The following is a 23,503-nucleotide window of genomic DNA, read 5'->3' on the forward strand; positions in this document are numbered from 1 at the left end:
AAAGTTATAACTAAAAAACAGTTGTACCACTTCAAGTTGTGTCTTTCTGTGTTCTGGATATTAGAGAATAAAAATAAACAAATCTTTCCGTGTTGCAGTACTTAGATTTTGGATAACAGAAGAGTCTTTTCTTCTGGTGCGTGCAGTATAGATGGAAATCTAGCATCAAGGTGGAAGTGAATACTAATATGTAATGGCCTGCACCAAATAAAACAAGTTACCAGAGACGAATTTCCCTCAGATGTTTACAATGAAGAATTAAGTATAACAGCATGGAAAGGGCAGATAACCCTAAGTTGTAGACAACTTGCATATTAAACCTACAGGACGTCCTCAGCCATGGAAACCATATCATGAAGCTCCTGACACAGAGTTATTATGCTGATGTTAATGCCAGAGAAGGTTTAGAACTCTAAAGTTACTGAGTCGGGGATGTATGAAGGACTTGAGCACATTATATGGTTGCGAAATGCTTCCACTATACAATAATACCACTTGCGTTTGATCGAGGACTATATCAGGGAGGTGGCAACCTTTAACAATGTCACGCTCAGATTAACCCTCTCAAGGCAGGCGTTGCCGATTTGCAACAGTTAAAAACTAACAACCTGAATACCCCACATACATAATTTATTAGTTTTTTAACTCAGAAGTACCACTGCAGGACTTGTGCATTAGCAACAAAAAGTTTAATTTGAGCCTGAGAGGGTTGAGTGAAGTCTTTAGAACAACTTTCTTTCATAAATGTTTGTGAGGCAGATTGCATGGCTGGGTACTTGATTTTATACACTTGTGGCATTTGGAGTCAAAACATCTGAATTCAATGATTAAGAGGGTTTGGTACAATAATATGTTATTCAGTAATGTAATGTATCTTAATTCATCATGTGTTTGAAAAAACACACACAAAAACAGAGACAGTCTGGCGTTGAGGCTTTTCTAGTTCCATTTTCACGTGAGGGTGCTGCCAACTAGGAGCTGCCGACCTGCACATTAGTCAGATTTATGGTTGGGATGCACTCATTCGCTTCAGGACTAATCTTATTTAGAGGATTGCGTGCTGGCCAGATGTGATTAGCCTGCTTTAGTGAGAGGTTTGTTTGCCATTTAACTAAGAGAGCAGCATCTGCCACTCGTATACTAAATTTTGTTTAAAAAAAAAATAAAAAAATTGTAACTAGGAAACAGTGCGAGCTGTGTCGTTTGTGGATTTCTAACATAAAACAAAAGAGTAACTCAAAGTAGTGTTTTTACTATATATTTGCCACCTTTTTTTGAGTCGTGACATTGATTTAATGCTTTAGGCATGATAGCAGCATTGCTCTGCTAATGTATAGGTCTTTTTTAACTTTTATTTATTTTTTCATTTTAATAAAAGTCGATTTAAAAATGTTAGATGTAAATCTGCCAGATTTTACCAAAGTTCATATACTTTGAAAGGTGTTTTTATTACCAATCATTTGCTTTAAATTTTAAATATTTTTGAGTTTGTATGTGCCCACTTCTGGATACTTTGTGTAAATTCATCACTAAAAGTTACTGAATTTTATTGACATCTTGCATTAGTGGTTGCCACAGTTCACAGTCTTTTTGTGTATGCTTCGTTTTTTAAATAGTTTCAATAGCATTAGCTCAAAGTGCACCTCTGCTCAACACACAAACACAGCCTTATGGAGCTCCTAGCATGGTGTTAAAGTTCAAGTAAAAAGAGTAGATCAGACAAGGAGATGAGGACTGGCATTAGAATTTATTAAAGATTAATGACTGGAGAGAAGCACTTTGGAGAAGTTGTGTAATATTATCTTTTACTTTGTAAAAGGGAAAAAAGATGCAGTCATGCACTGCGACAGAGAGAGCACTGTTCTCTCATGTGTACTGGTTGCCTCCAGATACAGACACATTATGGGCTGTGAAATTCCCTCAAATAACAGAAGGCCAAGAGTTTAAGTTATGCAAAAGGCTTTTGATCTTTTGGTCAGCTTTATCCTCAAGGTACACAGTCTTTTAAGTACATTAGTCATTCAATAAAGGCATATTCACAGAGGTTGAAAGCAAAAAGCATTTACTGCCAACAGCTCCAGCGATCATTAGTGTGCAGGGAGCCAGTAACACTCCTTCATATTGAAATTGTTTTTCTAAGTCATTGATTTGTGTTCGTGTCTACAGAACCCTTTGCAACCTTAATCTCTTTTTGTGCGAATGGGATTAGGGTGGTCTCGGGGTTAATCTCAGCGGGGTCTTACTTCAGTGAATGTCCATTAATGTTAGCACAAAGGTTAGCGCCACAGCAGCCATCGGTCACTAGTCGCGTTATCTCACCCAACACATGGTGTCCTTGGGATATGTTTTCTTTGTTTAGGGAATTAAAAGATTTTGAACGGAATTGCCACAGATGGCAGAATTGCTTATGGGAACACTCCAGATGGTGATCTCGGTGCAAAAAGTACAAAAAAAAATGTTTCTCTTCTCTTATTTTTTTTTTTTAAACCACATCATTTAAGCTGTATTCACAAATCTAAGGCAGTGCAAATACTGTGATTCATATACAGTTTGGATCTGGTGAAGTTAAAGCTTTTGAATGATGTTGCTGTAGATTATCTGAGACAGATATTTGAGTTTAGAGGGCACAACATTCATTAATGCGCATTTTATTTGCTCCATAATCAGTATAATCAGTTTCTGTAAACTCACTTATTCTTCAGTCTGTGTCATAGCTGCAGACAGTTTACCTCAAGATTTTCCCCTGCCCTTTATTTCTCAAGCCGGTTTCTCCCAAGAGGGTTTGTTTTTAATGCAACTGCACCATTTTGCATATCAACACTCAAACCATCAGTGTGACTCACAAAGAAACAGACCAGTGTGTCTGAAGCTTTACTCTTGGGAACAGATTTATTGGACTTGTCCCGCCTTTTCATCGCACACTTGCCTCGAAGGACAAGAATGTTATTAAATTGAGACATTAAAAAAAAAACTGTAATCAAAGTACTTACGCAAACCCTTCAATAAGCTTCCTTTTACAGTAAATCAGGCATTATACATAAATTCATATTTCATTTATTATGAATGATTTCTCTTCTAATTTGGCAGATTCACTTTGATTATGGTGGTGTGTCTCAAAGCACAGGAATCAGCCTTTTTTCAAGATGCACTTAAGTGTTGATGGATAATTGTGTAGCAATCAGAGGCTGGATTTGTTTTATGCTTTCTGTAATTGTCAAATAATCAGTTCATAGATGACAGGATTTGTTTATTTAATAAATACCATAACCCTCAGTAGGGCTGGGCCATATACCGTTCACGGTAATACCGGTATAATGTCGGGCAACGATAAGAAAATGAAATATCGCGATAGAATATGGGTAAAACGCGCAAGCGCAGTGCCTTTGTTTTCATACTCGCATGTCGGAAAAAGCATGCCGGCGACGGAGAATGAGAAGGGCGAAAGCGGATCGGTGAATGAAACGATGAACCAGAATTGGTTTGTAAAAATGCTGCAACTTCAGTGGTTTGGAACTGGTTTAGCTTTCGTCCGTCAGATACACAACAAAGCACTATTTTTGGTAGCGCATGCTAGCGGGCCGTTGTTATTACCGTGTTTTTTGGCACACTTAAAATCAATCCTTTGATTTTTCTGAAAATCGACAGTGTCCCTTATAATTCCGTGTGCCTTATGCATGAATTCTGGTTGTGTTTACTGACCTCGAAACGATTTTATGTCGTACACGGCGCTCGAAAATCTGTCAAATGTTTTAGTACGACTTTGCTAAGCTACGAACCTGCACCGCTTGATGGATTGTCGGAGCATTACAGCTGTGTATATATATAACTTTAATGCACATAAAAACAGCTGCTTGTTTAAGTGAAATACATTGATTTTTTTTTTTTTTTTTTTTTTTTGCACGAATCAAGTTGTGGAGTTGTAAAGTATTTTGTCTAGTGTCAATTATATCATCAGTTATATCGTTAACGCAAATTTTCGAATGTATATCGTGATAAATATTTTTGGTCATATCGCCCTGCTCTAACCCTCAGGATAAATATTTACAGTATGTAGATTTTAGTAGCTGTGCAATCATATAAACTCAGACGTTCTAAACTTTAGGAAAAAAGTTAATGTAGATTGGCTATATGATGTCATACCTGGGGAATATTACGCTAAAGTTGGATGAAAATGTGGATGCTTCTTCTTTTATTTTTCCTTTTCATATTCAAGCTTTAGTGTCTGTGAAACCATTCATATGATTTGGACGCTTTTAAAGAATATATGTCTGAGAAGCTGTAGACAGCATATCCTCTGCTTGAGTTTAAATGTCTCAGCAGCAATCAAATAGCTTCCCATGAAACATAGTACAAGCATTAACATTTCTTTGACATTTGATCGCAATTCTTTAGTCATCCTTGGATGTTTCATATGGCTAGCCATCAGTTAAAACTGCGTTTTGGCAAGTATTTAATTTTTGGTATTGTTGGTTGTTGACATGCAACATGAAATTGATCCCAAGTCCAGCAGCAAATCTACAACTGAATGGCTGAAGAGAAAAGAATCAAGGCATTGCAATGCTTCTGTTAAAAAGAGACCTCTTTGTGATTAAAATGCTCCGAGGGGTCCTTAAGAGCTGTACATACATAAATGCCTGCACACCTTTGAACTGAACCAACATTATAAAGAAAAGTGGGGGGAAATTCCTCCACAGTGCTGTGAAAGACTGATATAGTCATTCAGCTTATCGTCTATTGAGCCATGCACTTAGTTTTTCATACAATGCCTCCACATTTCTGCTTGGTTTTTGTGAATTAAATAGGGGTACTGTGCAATATGTCATGCGGTGTTGATCATTTGAGGTTAGGTTTTTACCTAATTTTAAGATGATTACCAGATAATTTTTATGTGCTAAACATAAAAACATTGAAATAAAAGAATTGAATTTGAATTAGTTTTAATTTCTTTGGGGGAAGTGTGTTTAAGTAGCGTGTGTACATGATAGTGTACATTAATTAAAAAAAAAAAAAAGCAGGGGTCCTGAATATTGATATTCAGCTTTGCTGTTTTTCTCACAATTCTGTGCCACAGTGAAAGTGACAGAGGTAGATTTCTCCCAGTGAAAATATGATTGCACCAGATCAAATACAGACATTTATTTCTAGACTGAAAGGGTAACAAATCTCTGATCTGCAGCAATTCAATAACATTGTCTGTTTGCAGTTATTTTATTTAAATTCTCATGTTGCTTCCTTTCCTCCTCTCAGTTTTTTTTATTTCTCTTTGCTGAGATCAGTGAAGGTCAGTGGTTAAGCACCAACAGTCACAACAAAGTGTTTAATTTATGTTAAAAGTAGCTTTATCACAATAGTGATATTGTGATAAAGATATTTTTCTGATAACATGTCAAGCTCTTATAAAAAGTAATAGTTAATCATGTTTGTTTTGGTGACTTTTATGAGCTCAAGATTTCTAAAGGAGCTGAAATTTACTTTTTGGGCTAAAGCAAAGACTGCAGGTGCATTTTTCCCTCTTTCTCTGCCTGTCTCTTTTTTTTTTTTTTTTAATATTGGAGGTTGAGAAGTTTTCTGTGGTAGTTTTGTAGACTCCATTTAATTATTTATTTTGGTCCCCAAAAAGCTGAAGTTTGTTAAAGTAGAAAACTGCAAAGTAAGCAGGCCTGGCTGCATTGCAGCCTACAGTGTCATCATGCTGGGATTTCCGAAAGCTGGCCCAATTATAATGTTTAGTATTTTTATCCAGAGCCTTCAGACAAGAGATAAGGAGACGGAGTACAGGGCAGTAGAGGTGTAGAATTTAAAGAAGAAACCAAAACATATTAAAATAGAGATGGCAAGACATGAGCTACATATTCTCTATATATTGTTTTCACACAATAGACGTATTTTCATTTGATTCATTACTAACAGTGGAAAAAATAGATACATCATTTTCCTGGAGACACATAAGCTGCTGACTATTATTCAAGTTTGTTGACTGACAAAGGCCACATGAGCTAACAACAGAAAAATAACAACAAAGAAAGGAAAAGAAAAAGTCCGAATAGTCTATTAACATTTAAAGTATCTTCATGACAAACTTGTTCCAGCACGAAGAACTAAAGCTGCCACTGCAATCTGGAGCAGGTTTTGGCCTGAGCTGATTTTGTTGCGCAACTTTCCCCAAACGAATTTTCCAAAACTTTTGAAAACAGTCCTTAATGGCTCTGATAATCACCGTATTATCATAAACAGATTGCATGTCATTTCCAACTCCAGTCACAAAATGATAACATACAAACTCTGTGTCATTGATGTCTGAGGTGCCAAAATCATTTTGAAGACCTGGTCCAGTTTTTCGAAGGAGCCATTGCCGAGGCAATGAGATTGCAAAATCATCACACGTAGTAACAATCATTTGTCCAGTCACATTCCTTTTTTTCGATCAATTGCACTAGTCTGTAATTAGTGCAGGAGATTTTTGGGAAATTTGCAATAAGTAAATGTCCATCATATGTCCAGGCTTCTGAATTCAAGGTAAAGCAGGGCGATATGACCAAAAATATTTATCACGATATACATTTGAAAATTTGCGATAACGATATAACTGACGATATAATTGACACTAGACAAAATACTTTACAACTCCACAACTTTATTCGTGCAAAAAAAATCAACGTATTTTCACTTAAACAAGCAGCTGTTTTTATGTGCATTAAAGTTATATAAAAATTTAACAGTGCAAATGCAAAATCCTTGCTGACAGTTTAACCAAAAGGCATTTCCAGTGGAAAATGGCCGACATACCCTCAGCATAACCATGTATAATATCCACAAAACTTCAAAAGAGGTTATACACACACAATACGGTAATATCATGTTGAAGCACAGTACGTATCACTCCGCGAGGCTCCTGCCTACGATAGCCATAATGCCCATCAAGTGGTGCAGGTTCATAGCTTAGCAAAGTCATACTAAACATTTTCCAGCACCGTGTGACACATAAAATTGTTTCGAGGTCAGTAAACACAACCAGAGTTCATACATAAGGCACACGGAATTATAAGGGGCACTGTCGATTTTCAGAAAAATCAAAGGATTGATTTTAAGTGTGCCGTATTTTCCAAAAAACACGGTAATAACAACGGCCCGCTAGCATGTGCTACCAAAAATAGTGCTTTGTTGTGTATCTGACGAACGAAAGCTAAACCAGTTCCACACCACTGAAGCTGCAGCATTTTTACAAACCAATTCTGGTTCATCCGTTTCATTTAACGATCCGCTTTCGCCCTTCTCATTCTGCGTCGCCGGCATGCTTTTTCCGCCATGTGCGTATGAAAACAAAGGCACTGCGCATGTGCGTTTTACCCATAATCTATCGCGATATTTCATTTTCTTATCGTTGCCCAACATTATACCGGTATTACCGTGAACGGTATATGGCCCAGCCCTAATTCCAGGTGCCACATCTTACAAAAAAAAAAAAAAGAGAGTAAGAAAAAGTAACTCTGGTCAAAGCCCAGGCCTGATTCTTCAGACATTGACAAACGTCTGACAACTGCTTTGAAGCCACCTCGCTTTACTCTGACATAAAAAGGGCACCAGTGCAAAGAAATGGAAAAAAGTCTTGGCTTTATATGTGAGCAAAAACATTGTACACAAGTTTGAAAGTAGATTTACAACACTAAACTTAGGCCATGTTTTGTTCAGTGTGTTGACTAATGCAAGATATTCCTGGAGTAAACGTTAAGCTAAATCGTTTGTTCCACACTCGATATAGACATTTGTTTTGGTTTTATTCTGTCCTTTTTAAAAATTAATGACACTATACAGCCACTCGTCTGCTTTCAAGCTGTGCATCTCCCCCCATTTTGTCTTCTCCTTCCCTTCACGCTGACACCAGCAGCCTCTGAATTTCTAACTTGAAACAGCAAGCAATTTGTATGCAATGGAACATCATTACCTGAAAATGAATTTGATAGATGAGAGAGGAGTTCCTCAATGTACGATCGGGTCTGAAGGTCTGTTTTGCACTTCAATAATAAAGCTCTTGTTTTGCATGTGCAGTCACTTGTTGATAAAACTGCCAATAGTAATGAAAGCACAGGTTCAGCAGGCAGCACTTTTTCCATTTAGAAATGAATTTAAAGGTTGACTCTTTATTTTATCTTTGATTGGGCTTTCATGAGGTTGTTGCTATGGCTCTGCTGGCATGCATTCATTTAAAGCAAATATAACTTCGGTTGAAAATGTTAGCGTGCACATTTTAGTATGCAGAGTTGGGAGCAAGCCTCAATAGATCCCACGGGGCAATGAGTTTTATGGGGGTCCGGCCATTCATTAACTTGACAGGTTCTGTCAGTTTTAAGACCCACAGTACCTGCAAACGTTTTTGCCCTTCTCTATTCTAGCACTTTACAAGTTGGCACCATATTAATTTATTTTTTCAGCTCACTTATAAAGTCATTTTATCAACAGTTGTTGACCATGTAGTTCTTAGATTTCATGTTTTATTTTGCAAAAGTGATATAAGTAATTTTCTAATGCTTATTTTGATACCTGTGCTGCATAGCATAACTAATTATACCGAAGAATGTTCCTTTCCACACCCACATTTTCAGAAGAAAAGATGTACTCAGTCAAGGCTCTGTAAAAGAGCCACTCCGTCTTTTTCCTCCTGTCTAGCTCAATACCACGAAAAGCTTTTATAGCGTGTGTTGGTTTCAAAGGCACACGAAGGCCACCTCCCACACTAAGAGCTCCACGGTGGACAAAGCTGGAGGACGCCCAACACTTGTGGTCCCTTCTCTTTACACCAGAAATGATAAAGTCAATCTGACCTCATGTCAACCAGTTTATAAAGTTATCTTCAGAGTTTTCCATCAGTACAGGAATCTCATAATGATGCTTTTCTCCGTGTTAGCTCTATAGCACATTTATAAGATGTACAATCCGGTCGTTAAGTGATGACGTGACGAATCCTACTTCCGGGCCTAAAGTAGTCTGCGTTGAATATGGCTTTTGTGTTGTTAACATGTTTAATGTTTTGTATTTTCTTCTATTTAATCTCAAAAAGCTCCTAAAACAGTCAGTGATCCCTGTTGACCTCCCTTGGCTTTTATTACCGCTAATCATTTATTTAAGCTCAGTTTTTAAAACCTTAGGATGTAACTACAGCCCAGCCCATGCAGCAGTATATGAATGACTAACCTCGTATTGTGGATGGATTATCTCAGTTGTTCTCCTGGCTGAAGTTTGGTCCTTTTACAGCATCCTGCCATGCAATTACATTTGTTCCTGACCACCGAGAACACTCACGTTAACTTTTATCGAGTGGGAAAAAAGTTAGCTTGTTTATATTTTGCTAACATAGCTGTGTCGCTAGCGGTCATGTAGCACATCATTATATACCAGCTAGCCAAACGTCAGTAACCCTACAAACGTCACTGCTGTTTAGTTTTCTGTCTTCATTTATGCTGGAAGTGATAACAGAGCTGTACGTTTTAATTTGTTTCCAAAACCCTGCAGTCAGGACATGCTATATTGTATTTAGATAGAAGCTAGCGAGCTAACTCCCTGCTAACTTCTAACTCCGTTAAATGTCATAAATTCCGTTTTTATGGATAATAATAATAATGGATTAGATTTATATAGCGCTTTTCAAGGCACCCAAAGTGCTTTACAATACCACTATTCATTCACTCTCACATTCTCTCACATGCCTACTGGTGGAGGCAAGCTACAGTTGTAGCCACAGTTGCCCTGGGGCAGACTGATAGAAGCGAGGTTGCCATATCGCGCCATCGGCCCCTCTGGCCAACACCAGTAGGCAAGTAGGGTAAAGTGTCTTGCCCAAGGACACAACGACCAGGACAGAGAGCCCAGGGATCGAACCGGTGACCTTCCGGTTACAGATGCGATTTCCAACCCCCTGAGCCACGGTCGCCCGTGGATGCCTGGATGTTAAACTCAATTGTTACACCTGGTAGAGCAGAACGCTGATCATTTTATTAAAGGTGAAAGACTTTAGACAGTTTTTTAACTCTCAGTAATGCCATAGTGATCGTTTGATATATGGACCTGCAGCGGAGTTTAGGCCCAGACACGGCTAGTGACGTCAGACTTAACGACCGGATAGCGACTTCTCAGTCACAAATTAGCTCAACCCTAAACCGTACCTGCTTTATCATTTATTTGACTCTAGGTGATCTAGAAAGAATAGAAGTTAAAGGGACTTTCACATTAGCATCACTTTTTAGACCTGGAGGCTGTCTACAGGACTGAAAGTTATTTTTGTTTTGTTTTGTTTCTTTGGGAGTGTAGGGAGCAGGTGCAAGAGAACCTGGAGAGGTGGAGGTATGCACTGGAGAAAAGAGGGATGAAAGTCAGTAGAAGCTAGGAAGAATGAGAAGGAGGCAGGTGGAAACATGAAGTTGCAAGGAATAGAAGAAATGAGGGTGGATGAGTTTAAATACCTGGCGTCAACCATCCAAAGCAATGTCCAGTGCACAGAAAGGAAGAAGTGAGGCAGTGTGGATTGAATGGAGATGAGTGTCAGGAAGGATTTATTAGAACGTAGCAGCAAGAACAAAAGAGAAGGTTTATAACATGTTGTTCATGGTTTGGAGATGTGGCACTAACAGACTAAAGACAGGAGGTGGAGCTAGAGGTGACAGAGTTGAAGATCCTCATATTTTCATTGCCGTGACCAGGAGGGATACGATTAGAAATGAGGTCAGAGACAGCTCAGGTTGCGTGGTTAAAACGTGAGTTACATTTCTGCGTCAGATCTACAACTTAATTTCCATAACTGGAAACCAGTTTTAAGTCTATGATGCAACTGCAAGTCTGGTCAACACACACAATAAAGACTTGAATGGCATGGAAGCTTGCGGTGTAGGGATAAAATAAATTTCCAGTTTCTTTGTAAGTTAGGACGTAGAGTCTAAATCAAGCTTTAGAGAGAGAAGCAAGACTGAGATGGTTTGGACAAAGTATCCTCCCAGGCAGAAGGAATTATAGCAAGACCGCAGAGGACGTTCATGATTTAGTAAAAGAGAGCATGCAGAGGGTTCTTGTAACAGAAGATAAGGTTAAGGTTAGAACCCGTCTTTCCAAAGTGTACCCTGGTTTTCATGGAATGTCAGCTGGAATACAATTCATCCACCTTCAGCGGCTTTCTAAATGGGTAAAACAGATATCGTTAGTTGATAGGTGAAGATAACAATAAAATACTAATTCATTTTTTAACTGTTTGTTGTGGTTTATGCTTCTTTATTCTGAGTGTGTCCCCTTGATGTGTCGTTCCATGACCCCTCATGAATTTGCACCCAATATCTCAGCTTTCATTTATAGTCGCCAGCAGAGGCTCTAAACTTCTTGACTGAAAGGTTTCAGAAGACGTGCTTGGATAAGAAATATCTGGGGAAAATACAGAGCCCATATCACAAAGATTCACATTCACACGGGACTAATGTAAGCGCAGGATCTCCGTGTTTAATAAATTATGGCAGGTAATTGGAGTTCTTTAGCTTTTAAATTACAAACTTGAAAGAATTGCACAAAATGTGGTTCACACACAACCTCCACTGTTATTCCAGATAACTGGCGCTCCCCAGTGAATGCTAGTCCTATGAGCAGAGCTTTAGTGTTGGCACATTATGCAAAGTCTTTTCTATTCTATCTGCATGTCTTTCTCCAGCAGAACATAAAATAATTGGTTTGTATTCAACCTTTAGAGAGACACAAATTACCCTGACCAGAATTAAGATCTTTCAGTTAATGGTCAGAATTGTAACCACAGAGCTAAGGATGTACTTAGGGGTTTTTTTGGGGTTTTTTTATTATTCCCTTTTTCTTTGCTTTTTTTCATTCTTCAAACAACAAATAAAATATTGCTCGTGCCATGAGTTTATGAAAGGAGAGACTGCTCAAATCTCTGAACACGTAACCCCTTTTGCACATTTATTAAATTACCTAAATGGAGATATAAAAGACAGCTCTTGGACAGCTCCATGAGGCGTCATTATTTGGAACAGGTATAAATGTTTTTTTGCCTTTGCGCAGGCTCAGAAAACATATTGTACCACCAGCAATGTCCTTGAAAATTGACCACAGAGTCACACGATTTAGGTATACTTTTATACTTCCTAGAGATATCGGCTTGGCTTGATTGAAAACTGTTAGCTTGCTGAACTCAGACACCAGGCTTCTTGTTCTTGTTCACGAAGGAGCAGGGCAGGTTTTAGTGATGATTCTCTCATACTGTGTTGATTTACATTTCTTTTCTATAGTACTGCCATGGGGGCATTACGTGGGTTGAGCAGGAACTCCTTATTTAGTAATTTAGTCATGTGTGTGACGGTGCAGGCTCTCCTGAGGAATCCTGTCTGTTTTCCACACATTTCCTTGGAGTAGACTTCTGTTACTGGGCAACCTGACAGTGACAGAATCTGGTCATCTGTTCCCGCCTCCACCCGTCATGCCTTTACATTTCTCATGTTTCACTTCTTTTGATTCATGCCCTTCTGAAATGTCAGGCGTGCATGAATAATCGAAGCGATGGAGAGAAGCATGTTGTTCGCCGTGTGTCATATGTTGCTGCGCAGTGAAACGCAGCAGTGATGTGAAGAATGTAATCATGTTGAATCACTATGCATAATACTTTGTCAAATTTATATTTACTCTTCTATTCTGGTGTTCCCACCATAAATTTTTCATCTTTAATCATTTCTTTTCAAATTTGCAGTGCGTGCAAATTTTCTAATTAGTTCTCTCTTTTTTCACTCAGGCGCTTGTTTGCATTTTATGATGTTTTCGATACTCGAAGGCTAATTTATAACCCGAGATCAATTAGTTTGATGCCAACAGTGCGTCTTAATAGAGGTTCACTTGTATGAGGGTTTTCATCTCATTAGCTGTGACTGTGTGAAAAATTCTGCTCAGCTCATGAATTATTCAACCGTTAATTCTCTTGTGTTTTACGCACACATAAATTTACTCCGCATAGGCCCCCCCCCTTCTTTGAAGGTACATTTCATGTATTTTTATTCCAAAGTGTCTGCCACATTGTAATTTTGTTGGGGTTTGGATTCCTCCACAGAGGTACAAGCCTGGAAGGTGTGACGACATCCTCAAATGGAAGCCCCCCAACCTCAACTCCGTGGACTTTCGTCTCAAGATCACCAAAGTCGGAGGAGAAGGGTACGTCACTGTTGCCAGGGAAACGCTCTGCCTGAGGAATCCAATAGCACCTATGATTTTGTGACACACTGGAGTACTCAGAGACAACCACATGTGCACACATGTGTAAAGTCCAAAGCACACACATTGAATTTCCTTGACATTCATCTTTCAGTTTCTATTTCATCCCATTTCTTTTCTCCTTTCAGATTTCCCTTCTGCCTCAGGGTTCACTTCCTTTTACAGCAGCACAGCTAATGCATGAAAAGTTCATTTCTTTTCCATTTTGCCTAAGCACATTTTTTTCCAGAAGTGCCAGAAGTTTCGTATATGCTGTATGTGCTTTGTGCTCCTCTTTTTCTTGCTTTTTTTCTTTTATTATCCTCTGCTACATAAATTATTCAGCTCCACTGATGTTCGCTCTAACCATTACCCAAGTATACATTACAGCTCCGCAGAAAACAATTCTATACTGGGGAGGTGGAAATCGGAAGGTAATAAAGGCTTACAAATGTGTTTCTTGGGAGGCAGGGTGGTGCAGTGGTTAGCACTGTCAAATTGCAGCTAAACGGTTCAGAGATTAAAGATGCTGGACGACCAGGGCGTTTCTTTTGTTGAACAGTCTTTTTATTATATTTTTGCCATAAAAGAAAATATAATACAAACTATAATAACACAAAATAAGGAAACTATTTAAACATACTCCTCAAACCTCCCTCACCTTGCCCCGGTAATATCAGATCAAAAATATGAACATTGTTAGATATCATTGACATATTTTCTCAGTAATATATCAAAATAAATCGTCGTTTTGTTACAGTAATAACGTTACGGTTATGCGTTAATAATAATAACCTGCCATCCTTTTAACAAAGCTTATAAATGGATAGATTAAAAGATCTGTTGGGAAATATTATTCTAATTACATGTCTGAACTTTTCTATGATGATATGATATGATCCTTTCATCCAAAAATAATACAACTTTTGACCAACTACTCTGGTCTACTCGTAAGAGCCAGGCCATTTCTGTGTGTAGTTTGTGTGTTTTCCCTGTTCCAGTTTGCATTAGTTCGCTCCCATTTTTTTTCTCCCTTTAAAACTATATTTGCTCGAGACTCTAGACCAGGTTTGGAGATTCACACATGTACTTCCATGAGTGCATGATGCCCATGTGTTCATTATGAAGTACCTGCTATATTCTCACATGAGCTTCATAAGATATCACACTGACTTTATGCTGGGAAGCTGGCAGGTTAAAGACCAGCTGATGGCCCATCTGACTTCACCAGACATTTGCACTTCCATCTGGTAACGTCTAAATAAGTTCTGGGCTACAGAGCATGTGTGAAAATGGCTTACAGTAGGTTAATTCATCATTGTGATTCAAAATCGTTGTCTAGGAATTACCATGCTTCTCACCAAATGTCATCTGAGATGAGCCCCTGGTCTTTCCACTTTGATAAGTAGTTGAATGGATTTATGTTTTGACCACATTTTATTCAATTTAAGCTCAGTATTTTATTATTGGACTAAAGGAGTAGCTTCACATTACTCACAGTTCAAAATATGGGACCTTAGTGAAGTCCTGTATTTCAACTTTTGTCTGAAAAAATCTGTTTTACTCTTCCCTCTCTAATATCGGGCTCCTTTTAAACAGTCTTCCTTCTGATTGGCTAACCTCTGCAAACAGAAGGTTGAATCAGTGGGTGGGGCTTCTGTGCTCACAATCAGAGTTGTGTGCCTGGGATATTTGCAGTCTTTGACATTGACCTGTTTAGAACAGAGTACTTGGAGCAATCAAAGCAATTATATGCATATATAATGACTTCATCATTTGAAAGATTAGATTAGATTATATGAAACTTTATTAATCCCTTGGGTGGGTTCCTCCGGGAAATTCAGTTTCCAGTAGCGCAGCACCGACAGATACAATAAACGGGAATGAGAGCAAGGATATACACAGTCGAATATAAGAAAAAATATTGCGAGTATTGCACAGTGGAGGAAAAAAAGCACTACAGCTCAGTTGTTCCCGCCCTCCTTTGTCCCCCTGTTTCCCCTCCCTCTCTCCTCTAACGAGGAGTTAAACAGCTTGATGGCGTGTGGGACAAAGGAGTTTTTAAGTCTGTTGGCTCTTGACTTTGGGAGAAGCAACCTGTCGCTGAATAGGCTCCTCTGATTATTTACGACCGAGTGCAGAGGATGCCCAGCATTGTCCATAATGTCCAGAAGCATCTTTAATGTCCTTTTCTCTGCCACTGTCACCAGGGTGTCCAGCTTCATGCCGACCACAGAGCCAGCCTTCCTGATTAGTTTTTCCAGCCTGGATGAGTCCTTCTTTGCCGTGCTGCTCCCCCAGCACACCACAGCATAGAACAGTACTTCTGCAACCAACGACTGGTAAAACATCCTCAGGAGCTTCCTGCAGATGTTAAAAGACCTCAGCCTCCTGAGGAAGTACAGTCTTCTTTGGCCTTTTTTATACAGGTGCTGTGTGTTGCATGACCAGTCCAGTTTGTTGTCCACCCACAGCCCAAGGTACTTGTATGTGTTGTCCACCTCCACCTCCTCTCCCTCTATCTGAATTGGCAGTGGACCTAGTCTGGACCCACAACCAGTTCTTTGGTCTTTGAGGTGTTGAGTTGCAGGTGGTTTGTGTGACTCCATGTGACAAAGTTCCTCACCAGACTCCTGTACTCCTCTTCCTGATCATCCCAGATACACCCCATGATGGCTGTGTTGTCCGCAAACTTCTGAATATGGCATAATTCAGAGTTATAGCAGAAGTCAGAGGTGTACAGGGTGAAGAGAAGAGGGGACAGCACAGTGTCAGACGTGATGTCTTTCAGCCTGACGTACTGTGGTCTGTCAGTGAGGTAGTCGGAGATCCAAGCGACCAGGCAGGGGTCCACCTGCATCCTGTTTAGTTTTTCCTGAAGCAGACAGGGCCGGATTGTATTAAAGGCACTGGAAAAGTCAAGAAACAGGATCCTGACCGTGCCTTTTCCCTTGTCCAGGTGTGAGTGGGCTCTGTGTAGGAGGTACAGGATGGCATCCTCCACTCCGACATCCGCCTTGTAGGCGAACTCTAGTGGGTCCTGGGTATGTTGTACCTGTGGTCGGAGGAGGTTGAGGAGGAGCCGCTCTAGGGTCTTCATAAGATGTGACGTCAGTGCCACCGGTCGGAAGTCATTCAGCTCATTGGGCCGGTTCTTTTTGGGGACTGGGACAATGGATGTCTTCCAGAGGGCTGGCACTCTCCCCAGTCGCAGGCTGAGGTTGAAGACTCGTCGTAGCGGCTCCCCAAGTTCAGCAGCACACGCCTTTAGCATCCTAGGACACACCTTGTCTGGGCCTGCTGCCTTCCTGGGGCGAAGCTTCCTCAGTTGTTTCCTGACAACTGGGGAGGAGGGGGATGTCATAATGTCAGGGAGGGGGAAAAGCGGGAAGCGAGGGAGGTAGGAGTGTAGGGAGAGGGCTCTGTAGTAAAGGTGAGGGTGGGGGGGCTGTGTGCCGGTCAAACCTTAAGAATAAGAGAATATATTATATATAAAAACAAGAAAAAGCATAATACATTGCCTTGAAGAAAATGAATTAAAGGAATACATTTCCCTTGTTAAAGTACATTTGATTTTGAACAAAATCTAATCATGCACCTGCAAATCTGCAGGGTAGATATGCACAAAACATTGTGTTTATTTGTTTTTTTTTCCCAGAAGACAAATTCAAATAACTCTTCATCTTTTCAATTTGTCCTCTTGTGCCAGTAGGAGGCTGGCGTTTGTGGTTTGGAGCGACTTAAAAATTATTGGATGGATTATTCTGCAGTTTTATAGGTGCTCATTTCCCCTCTGGGGGGGAAAATTCATCACTTCAGTGTTTCTTTCAACCATCATCAGGTCACAATTTTATTATCTCCAAAAGCAATGGCATTCTTGATAGCTTCAGCTCTGGTGTTTGCAATTTACCAAACATTAAACCTGCGGAAACTTGCCTTGTAACTTTGACTTGGCAGTTGCAGTAGATCAAAGCACCGCTGGGCCTGGGTAAAGTCTCACAGAGCTGCTAGCTTGGCTGTAAGATCCAGTGCTCTTTTTTCTGTTTCTGCACATCCTTCAACTCTGTGTTCTTTTCTGCTGTCCAGTCTGTGAGTGCTGTCTGAGTCGCTGTCAGCTTTCTGGAAACACTGCCTTTTCCTTCGAGAGCCAGCTGACCTTAGTGACTGTCCCAGCTTTATAGCCACGAGCCTGCTACCATTTACCTACAGCAGACTGAGAGGATGGCAGCAGAGTACATTCACTCATTCTACTCCGAATCCAGCCAGCAGGCCCACTAGTCAGCGCCTTGAGTCCTCCCTGTGTGTGTAGGAGAACACAGACGGTTATTGTTGCCATTTGAGAATGTTCTGATATTTCCCCAAAAGATGATTTTTTTGTTTTTTGTTTTTTTGTTGGCAGATGAGCTCTCAACAGACCTCGGTATAGCTTTTCAAATCTCTTCTTAGTCAGAGAGAGAGAGAGAGAGAGAGAGAAAGAGAGGCATGTACGGAGGTAACAACTGTTTATTCATCAGCCCACACAATCAATCTTTGAGCACATCTTTGCGTACCACAGAGGCATACAGCCTTGCAAGTTTTATTGCCATCTCTGAAAGCAAGCACAGAGGCAGACGGTGATTATTGTGTGACAGGAGAGGTGGAAAACAAGGAAATGGAAAGATGAAGCAGCAAGTTGTGTTGGTGGACATTTCCAGTGCCTCTCCCAAGCATAGAACAGTCTCGACTATTGTATAGATTACTTGAATTATGGATAATTCGAGTCAGTATTCGCTCTGAAGGCAGGATGAGTAATGGTTACATCATCTCCTTTTAGGTGTGCAGTGATTTTAAGAACTTAAAAAATGGAGAATGGTCCAGTCTAAATGGCTTGGGTTGTCTCTGTAGAGCCCAGAGCCCAAGCTTCTCATTACTACTCTTGTACTCTGGGGAGTTGAGTGTCATTACAACATTGCAAACCATATTTTGTGTGTGTAAAGGATCCACAGTCAGACCTCACAGTCAAGTACCTGCCTTGGAAATGCACCAGAAAAGTCAAGAGCAACACAAAGTCAATGCTGTTGAATTTTTGTACTTTACTCTTTTACTGAACTGTTGAGCTCTATCCACTTTTGCATCCAGAGAGGAAAGATTTAGACTGTAATGGAGGCCGAACACGGTGTCAGAGAGTTTGTGTTCACTTATTATGTACAAACAATTAACATACATCGCTTTTTAGAAGCAGCACAGAAGGGTTTGGAATATACACCCACTATAAATCACCAAGTCTGCTGTGAGCTTGTAGCAATTCATCCTTCAGCACAAAGACGAAGGATTCTGCGAACTAGAGTGGAGCGTGTCTTTGAATGGAATTCTGTAGATGACATCTGAAGCGCGGACCACAAGGACATGCGGCTGTATATAGCTGTTACATTTAGACTTCATTTACTGTGCAAGATTCAGAATACTATTCAAGTGGATCTTATTGTGCTTATTCTTATGTATGGATATCTATATGATTAATACAACAGTTGTGGACGATGTCTATATCCTACAGACAGCAGATGAGGCAAATAAAGATTTATCCGTGAATCATGCTAAGCTATACAAGTTACCATAATATGTTCATTTTTACCATTTATTTTTATATTGAACAAATAAACTCACGATCATCAATTAGTCCATCTCTTTATATTAGTTTTTTTTATAGATACAAGTGTATATAGCCTGCACTAGTCCCATATGTTATATCTGCTGCAGTTTGCAGGGCTGTGTTGGTAGGTTGTAGACGTAAGAGATAAAGAAATTAGAAGATGACTTAAGCAATTAGGAGATTAATTTAAGAGCTCTTTATAGTTTCACAGCAATACCTGAAGTTACTGTGGGGTGCCCCTAATGATCTCTTTGTTTTATGAAGGCTCAGTAATTTCTAAATATAGCTGTGGAGCGTAAGAAAACATCAAAAGTTGCATTTCTGATAACTGTTTTTGTCTGACAACAAAATCTTTAAGTACAACATGTGAACATCAGCTAGGTTGCGCTCTGGGTGGATCTGAGTGTCATGGTAATGAATTACTAATCATACTTGAGCTCAACGGAGCTTCTTTCCCCTATCAATCTGTCAAGATGTCATATAAAAATTTATATAGTACGTTAGAATTTTAGATATTTTTTGTGGAGGCTGATTTATGCAACAGAGTAATGTCCCAGTGTCACCCCTAGATATATGTTGTAATAGTGTATCTCATGAAGACAGTGAAGCCATATTGGATAAATTCAGGGTTGTTTTAAGCTACAAACCCAAGAAATTACAGGAGATCGTTTGCATTAGACACACTCTCGTTGCTGAAAATAGTTTAGTTTAGATGAGCCAGCTGCCTGAATGGAGCATGCGACGCCCACTTTATGACAGTGACGAACACTGTTGTGACATCAGAGGAATCGGGCATTGTAGCTGTCCGGTTGAAGTCATGTCGCTGCCTGATTTGACTGAGTAGGGTATTTTGCACCTGTGTCAGAGGTTGTCCAAACTGGTTGCTGTGCATGTTCAAAAATGACTCTTTTATAGTTGTTTGCCCTAATAGGGTTTAGTGAAGCTCAGTTCAATCTCAGAGCGTCTAATGGCTTTCCATTGAGGAAATAGCTCAGATATAGTGACCAGAGTATTGGTATGAGGGTAGTGGTGCATGATGCAGTATTTTATCATGCTTCAGTCCTAGTATTAACATTTTTTTAAACATATGTTTGTTTGTTTGTTTGTTTGTTTGTTTGTTTTTCATTGATACTGAGTCCTATGACCCTTTCTAATCTCTTGCTTAATTTACGTTTGATCTTTTGCTTCTGTTGGAATAGTGTTCAGCTACTATAGTTCCGAGTTCATGCTGTTTGCAGACTGCATTGACATTTAACAGCGCCTTGGTTGTTTGTACAGAATCTCCCGCCTTGTTCTGCGTTAAAAACCTTTTATTTTTCTTCTGTATGGTTAAATTCTCTTGTTGTAGCACTATTCGCCTCACCCCAGCTCAGATGAAAATTGATGCTTCGGTGTAATTTACACATGACCCTGTAAGTGAAACACAGCTTAGAGCTGTGCAATAGTCTGTGAACCACAACAAGAGTCTCTGCTTTAGAGACTGTGTTCCAAACCTTATCTTATCTGTTTCTGCACCTTTTGTATGGCCTCTGGGACTATCTCATGGATGCTTTAGGAGAAATGGTGTCAGCACAAGGGCACTTTTCTTGTTTTTGAATCCTGCGTGTTTACAAAAGTGGTCACAATGTGTAGGTCCAAAGTAATAGTTGAGGTAATGATGGGACTGGACACGCTGTTGTAAGATCTTGGCGCTGGACAGTGTCCATCACGGCATGGCTATTTGGCTCTTTTAATGTCTCCTGCTGCTTCCTTCCTGCCTCTGCTAGCTATCATTAGACCAGAGGGGGTTGAAATGGATGGAAAGATGGTCTCCAATTTCAGCTCCGACTGAAATCTGCGTGCTGGATCAGACTGTGTAACTGCACTGTTGTTTAGCCGTCACTTTAGCTCAGCGGCCCCCTTATTTTCATTCTAAAAATGGTTAACTAATATGAAGCCAGTGCCCATGCTTGTATGCGCAGTCTGTGGCACACATATCATCAGACAAAGTGTCTGGAAATAACTACAGGCACATGGGGGTGTTTTTGGTGGAGCATGCTGGGGAACAGTATGTGATTAAGACATCTGTTGGTGAGCTGTGAGACACATGTTTGTCGAATTGAGAGCTGCGCACGCAAGATCAAAACCTTCACTTTAAAACCCAACAGCCTGTTAAGATGACAATCACCTGGAGATTAGTTTTATACAATGTCCATGCTGTTGGGTTTAGTCTGTATGTGACTTAGACTTTATTATTGCATTGCACTATAAACACGCCTATACTCTAGTTTAAAAAACATCAAGCTGTGCCGAGTGACAGAAGGGCTTCGAGAGGTGTAATCTCACGTCTCTACCATTCTGTTACTAGCTGCAAAATGCAGGCGACATAGTGATTTCTTTGCAGCTCTTACTGAGATCCTGTGCTGAGTGTGTTGCTGGTGTTAACTGAGATCATTTTGTCTTTGCAGGCTACTACCACAGACCTTTGGCTTCCTCTATGTTGGCAACTACGACAGGCCCTTTGCGCAGATGAAGGTGAGAAATAAAATAAAGCATTGTACCAAAAAACCAAAGCCTCCATCCTCATCCAGCTTTAAATTAGCTTTGTGTAAAATGTCTGATTATTTTTATTTTTTTTAAAGGTGTGTGGTTAGGCAAAACTGCAGTTGATTATAAATTAGTCCTCCAACCACTTTTACAAGTGTAATCTTAATTTTCCTTTTCCATTAACACATTTTCTCATATTTTAAAATCGCTGGTTTCCCAGTTAGCTTCAGGTTTTACTTCCAGTGGCTCCATGTGTAGTGGTTTGTGCAAAGATCCCAGGTTCAATCCCCAGAAAAAGCACAAATTCCTGATCTGTGGCACAACCTGCAGTGAAAAAGGAATCAGCCGAAAGTAGCTTTATTTCTATTTCTAGAACCTCTTAAGTCTTCACGTGTGGTTATTATATACATTCAGTGTAATATTTAATCAGATAATATTTTTTTGCTGCCTATTGCTCACATTTTTAAATTAAATAGCTGCAGTTTCCTTTTTCTTACAAAAAATACCTGATCTCATTAGTAAAGGTTAAACTGTTTGCCCAGATATTTCAGTAAATTTATATGTGTGTTTGATAACATGGAGTTTGTAGTAGAATTGTATATTCACATTTAATATATCTGCAGTACCGCGCTGATAAAATGTGTTATACCACCTACCATAAAACAATAAAATAGCAATATTTTAGAAATCCCAAATTGGACATTTTTAAACCCAAATTGGAACAACTACACTCGAATTCTCTGAGAAGAAGAAATTAATCAAGCATAACATTCAAATGCTACATTTTGGGCAATTTATTAATTAATATCAACACCTTTTCTATGAAAGTTTGGCCTTTTTTTGTTTCATGTCAGACATAAACAATTTGAATTTATGTTCCAGGATGCAGAAAGTTGATAAGGCCATTCTGGACTTTCTGACTTGCAAAAGTTGAAACAATTAATAGGATAATGCATTTACCTATTAGAGACTGTGTCGAATCGTTGGGTGCTTGACAGATGTTGAGCAGGTAAACATAGAAGCAAGAAGACAACAAATGTACTGTTGGAAAGTTACTCTTACAGAATGAGTGTGGCGAGTCATCATGCTTGTGTCATGTTAAATTGATGCATGTTGCTGTAAAAAGTGGTAAACAAAATGCATTTGGAAGCTCCACATAACAGTGATGTTCAGTTCAACGGGTTTCATAGTTGCATAATGTCTGCTGTGTGTGAATACACAGTTGAGATGACATCATCAGACATTTGACCAACAGCAACACAGACTCGGTCCTGTGCACTCCAGTGATAGCTACCATCGCATCACCATCATATATTGGTTAGGGTCCATTAATTTAGAATGAAAATTTGCCAGTCTGAGGCAGCTGACGAGCAACATGTGTTTCCATTTGTTTTACTTTGCTGTAAATTTCCATGAAATGACTTGTAGCATTTGTAGCCTTTTCAGTCATGGTTCAAAAACACAGTAAACAAGCTTTTCTTTTCCCTATCGTATCGTCTTGTCGTGCCAGATTCCCATGTATCAGCCCTGGGCTCTGTCACCAAACACGGCAGATTCTGTTTACTGCTCGGTCTCTAACCTTCTCACGGGGTGTCGGAGCAAAAGCTGCAGCCCCGGGGTCATCCTCTGTCAGATTGCATGTTGTTATTTTTGTGGTAAAATGTGTTTTACAGTAAGTCTGAATGTGAATATGCTAAAAATGGTAATTACTTGTCATCGCAGGACTTGATGACTTGTGGTTTTAGTCAGAAAGGCTGTTCCTGATAAATCTGACACCTCTACACAGCCTGTGTGTGCGTTTGTTGTCTGCTGTGCTCTGTCACACAATGGTTTTGACATTCATCGCCTTCCTTGTGGCTGTGCTAGTAATTTCAACGTGCCTATTAGATGCATTTGGAGGCATATCCAGTTTCCACTATATTGAAATCCATTTAGCTGCTGTTGAGAGAAATCAAACCAACTTTGTGTGTGATAGGAAAAATGTTGTAATCTTCACGAAAACTTGTTTTATTGGCTCAGTCTTCCAATTTAGTTCCTTATTGTTGTAATTTCTTACATTGTCTGCACCTACAGGGTATAGGTAAAGTGAATATTTGGAAGGGATGTTGTCTGAGAATTTATCAGCTG

At 39.6% G+C, this 23,503-nt stretch overlaps 1 protein-coding gene across 1 annotated transcript in view; it reads left to right on the plus strand.

Moving 5' to 3' along the window:
* The window catches only part of rngtt (RNA guanylyltransferase and 5'-phosphatase), a 113,933-nt gene that overhangs the window by 77,547 nt on the left and 12,883 nt on the right, over positions 1 to 23,503 (plus strand). Inside the window, exons 13-14 of the mRNA XM_085372042.1 lie at positions 13,082 to 13,182; positions 21,298 to 21,364. Of these exons, the coding sequence (XP_085228168.1) occupies positions 13,082 to 13,182; positions 21,298 to 21,364 (168 nt within the window). The remainder of the gene's footprint in view (positions 1 to 13,081; positions 13,183 to 21,297; positions 21,365 to 23,503) is intronic.

This window comes from Diplotaxodon limnothrissa, linkage group LG15 (assembly GCF_057381915.1).
Source record: "Diplotaxodon limnothrissa isolate DT_005_m linkage group LG15, D_limnothrissa_male_GT1.1, whole genome shotgun sequence".
NCBI lineage: Eukaryota > Metazoa > Chordata > Actinopteri > Cichliformes > Cichlidae > Diplotaxodon > Diplotaxodon limnothrissa.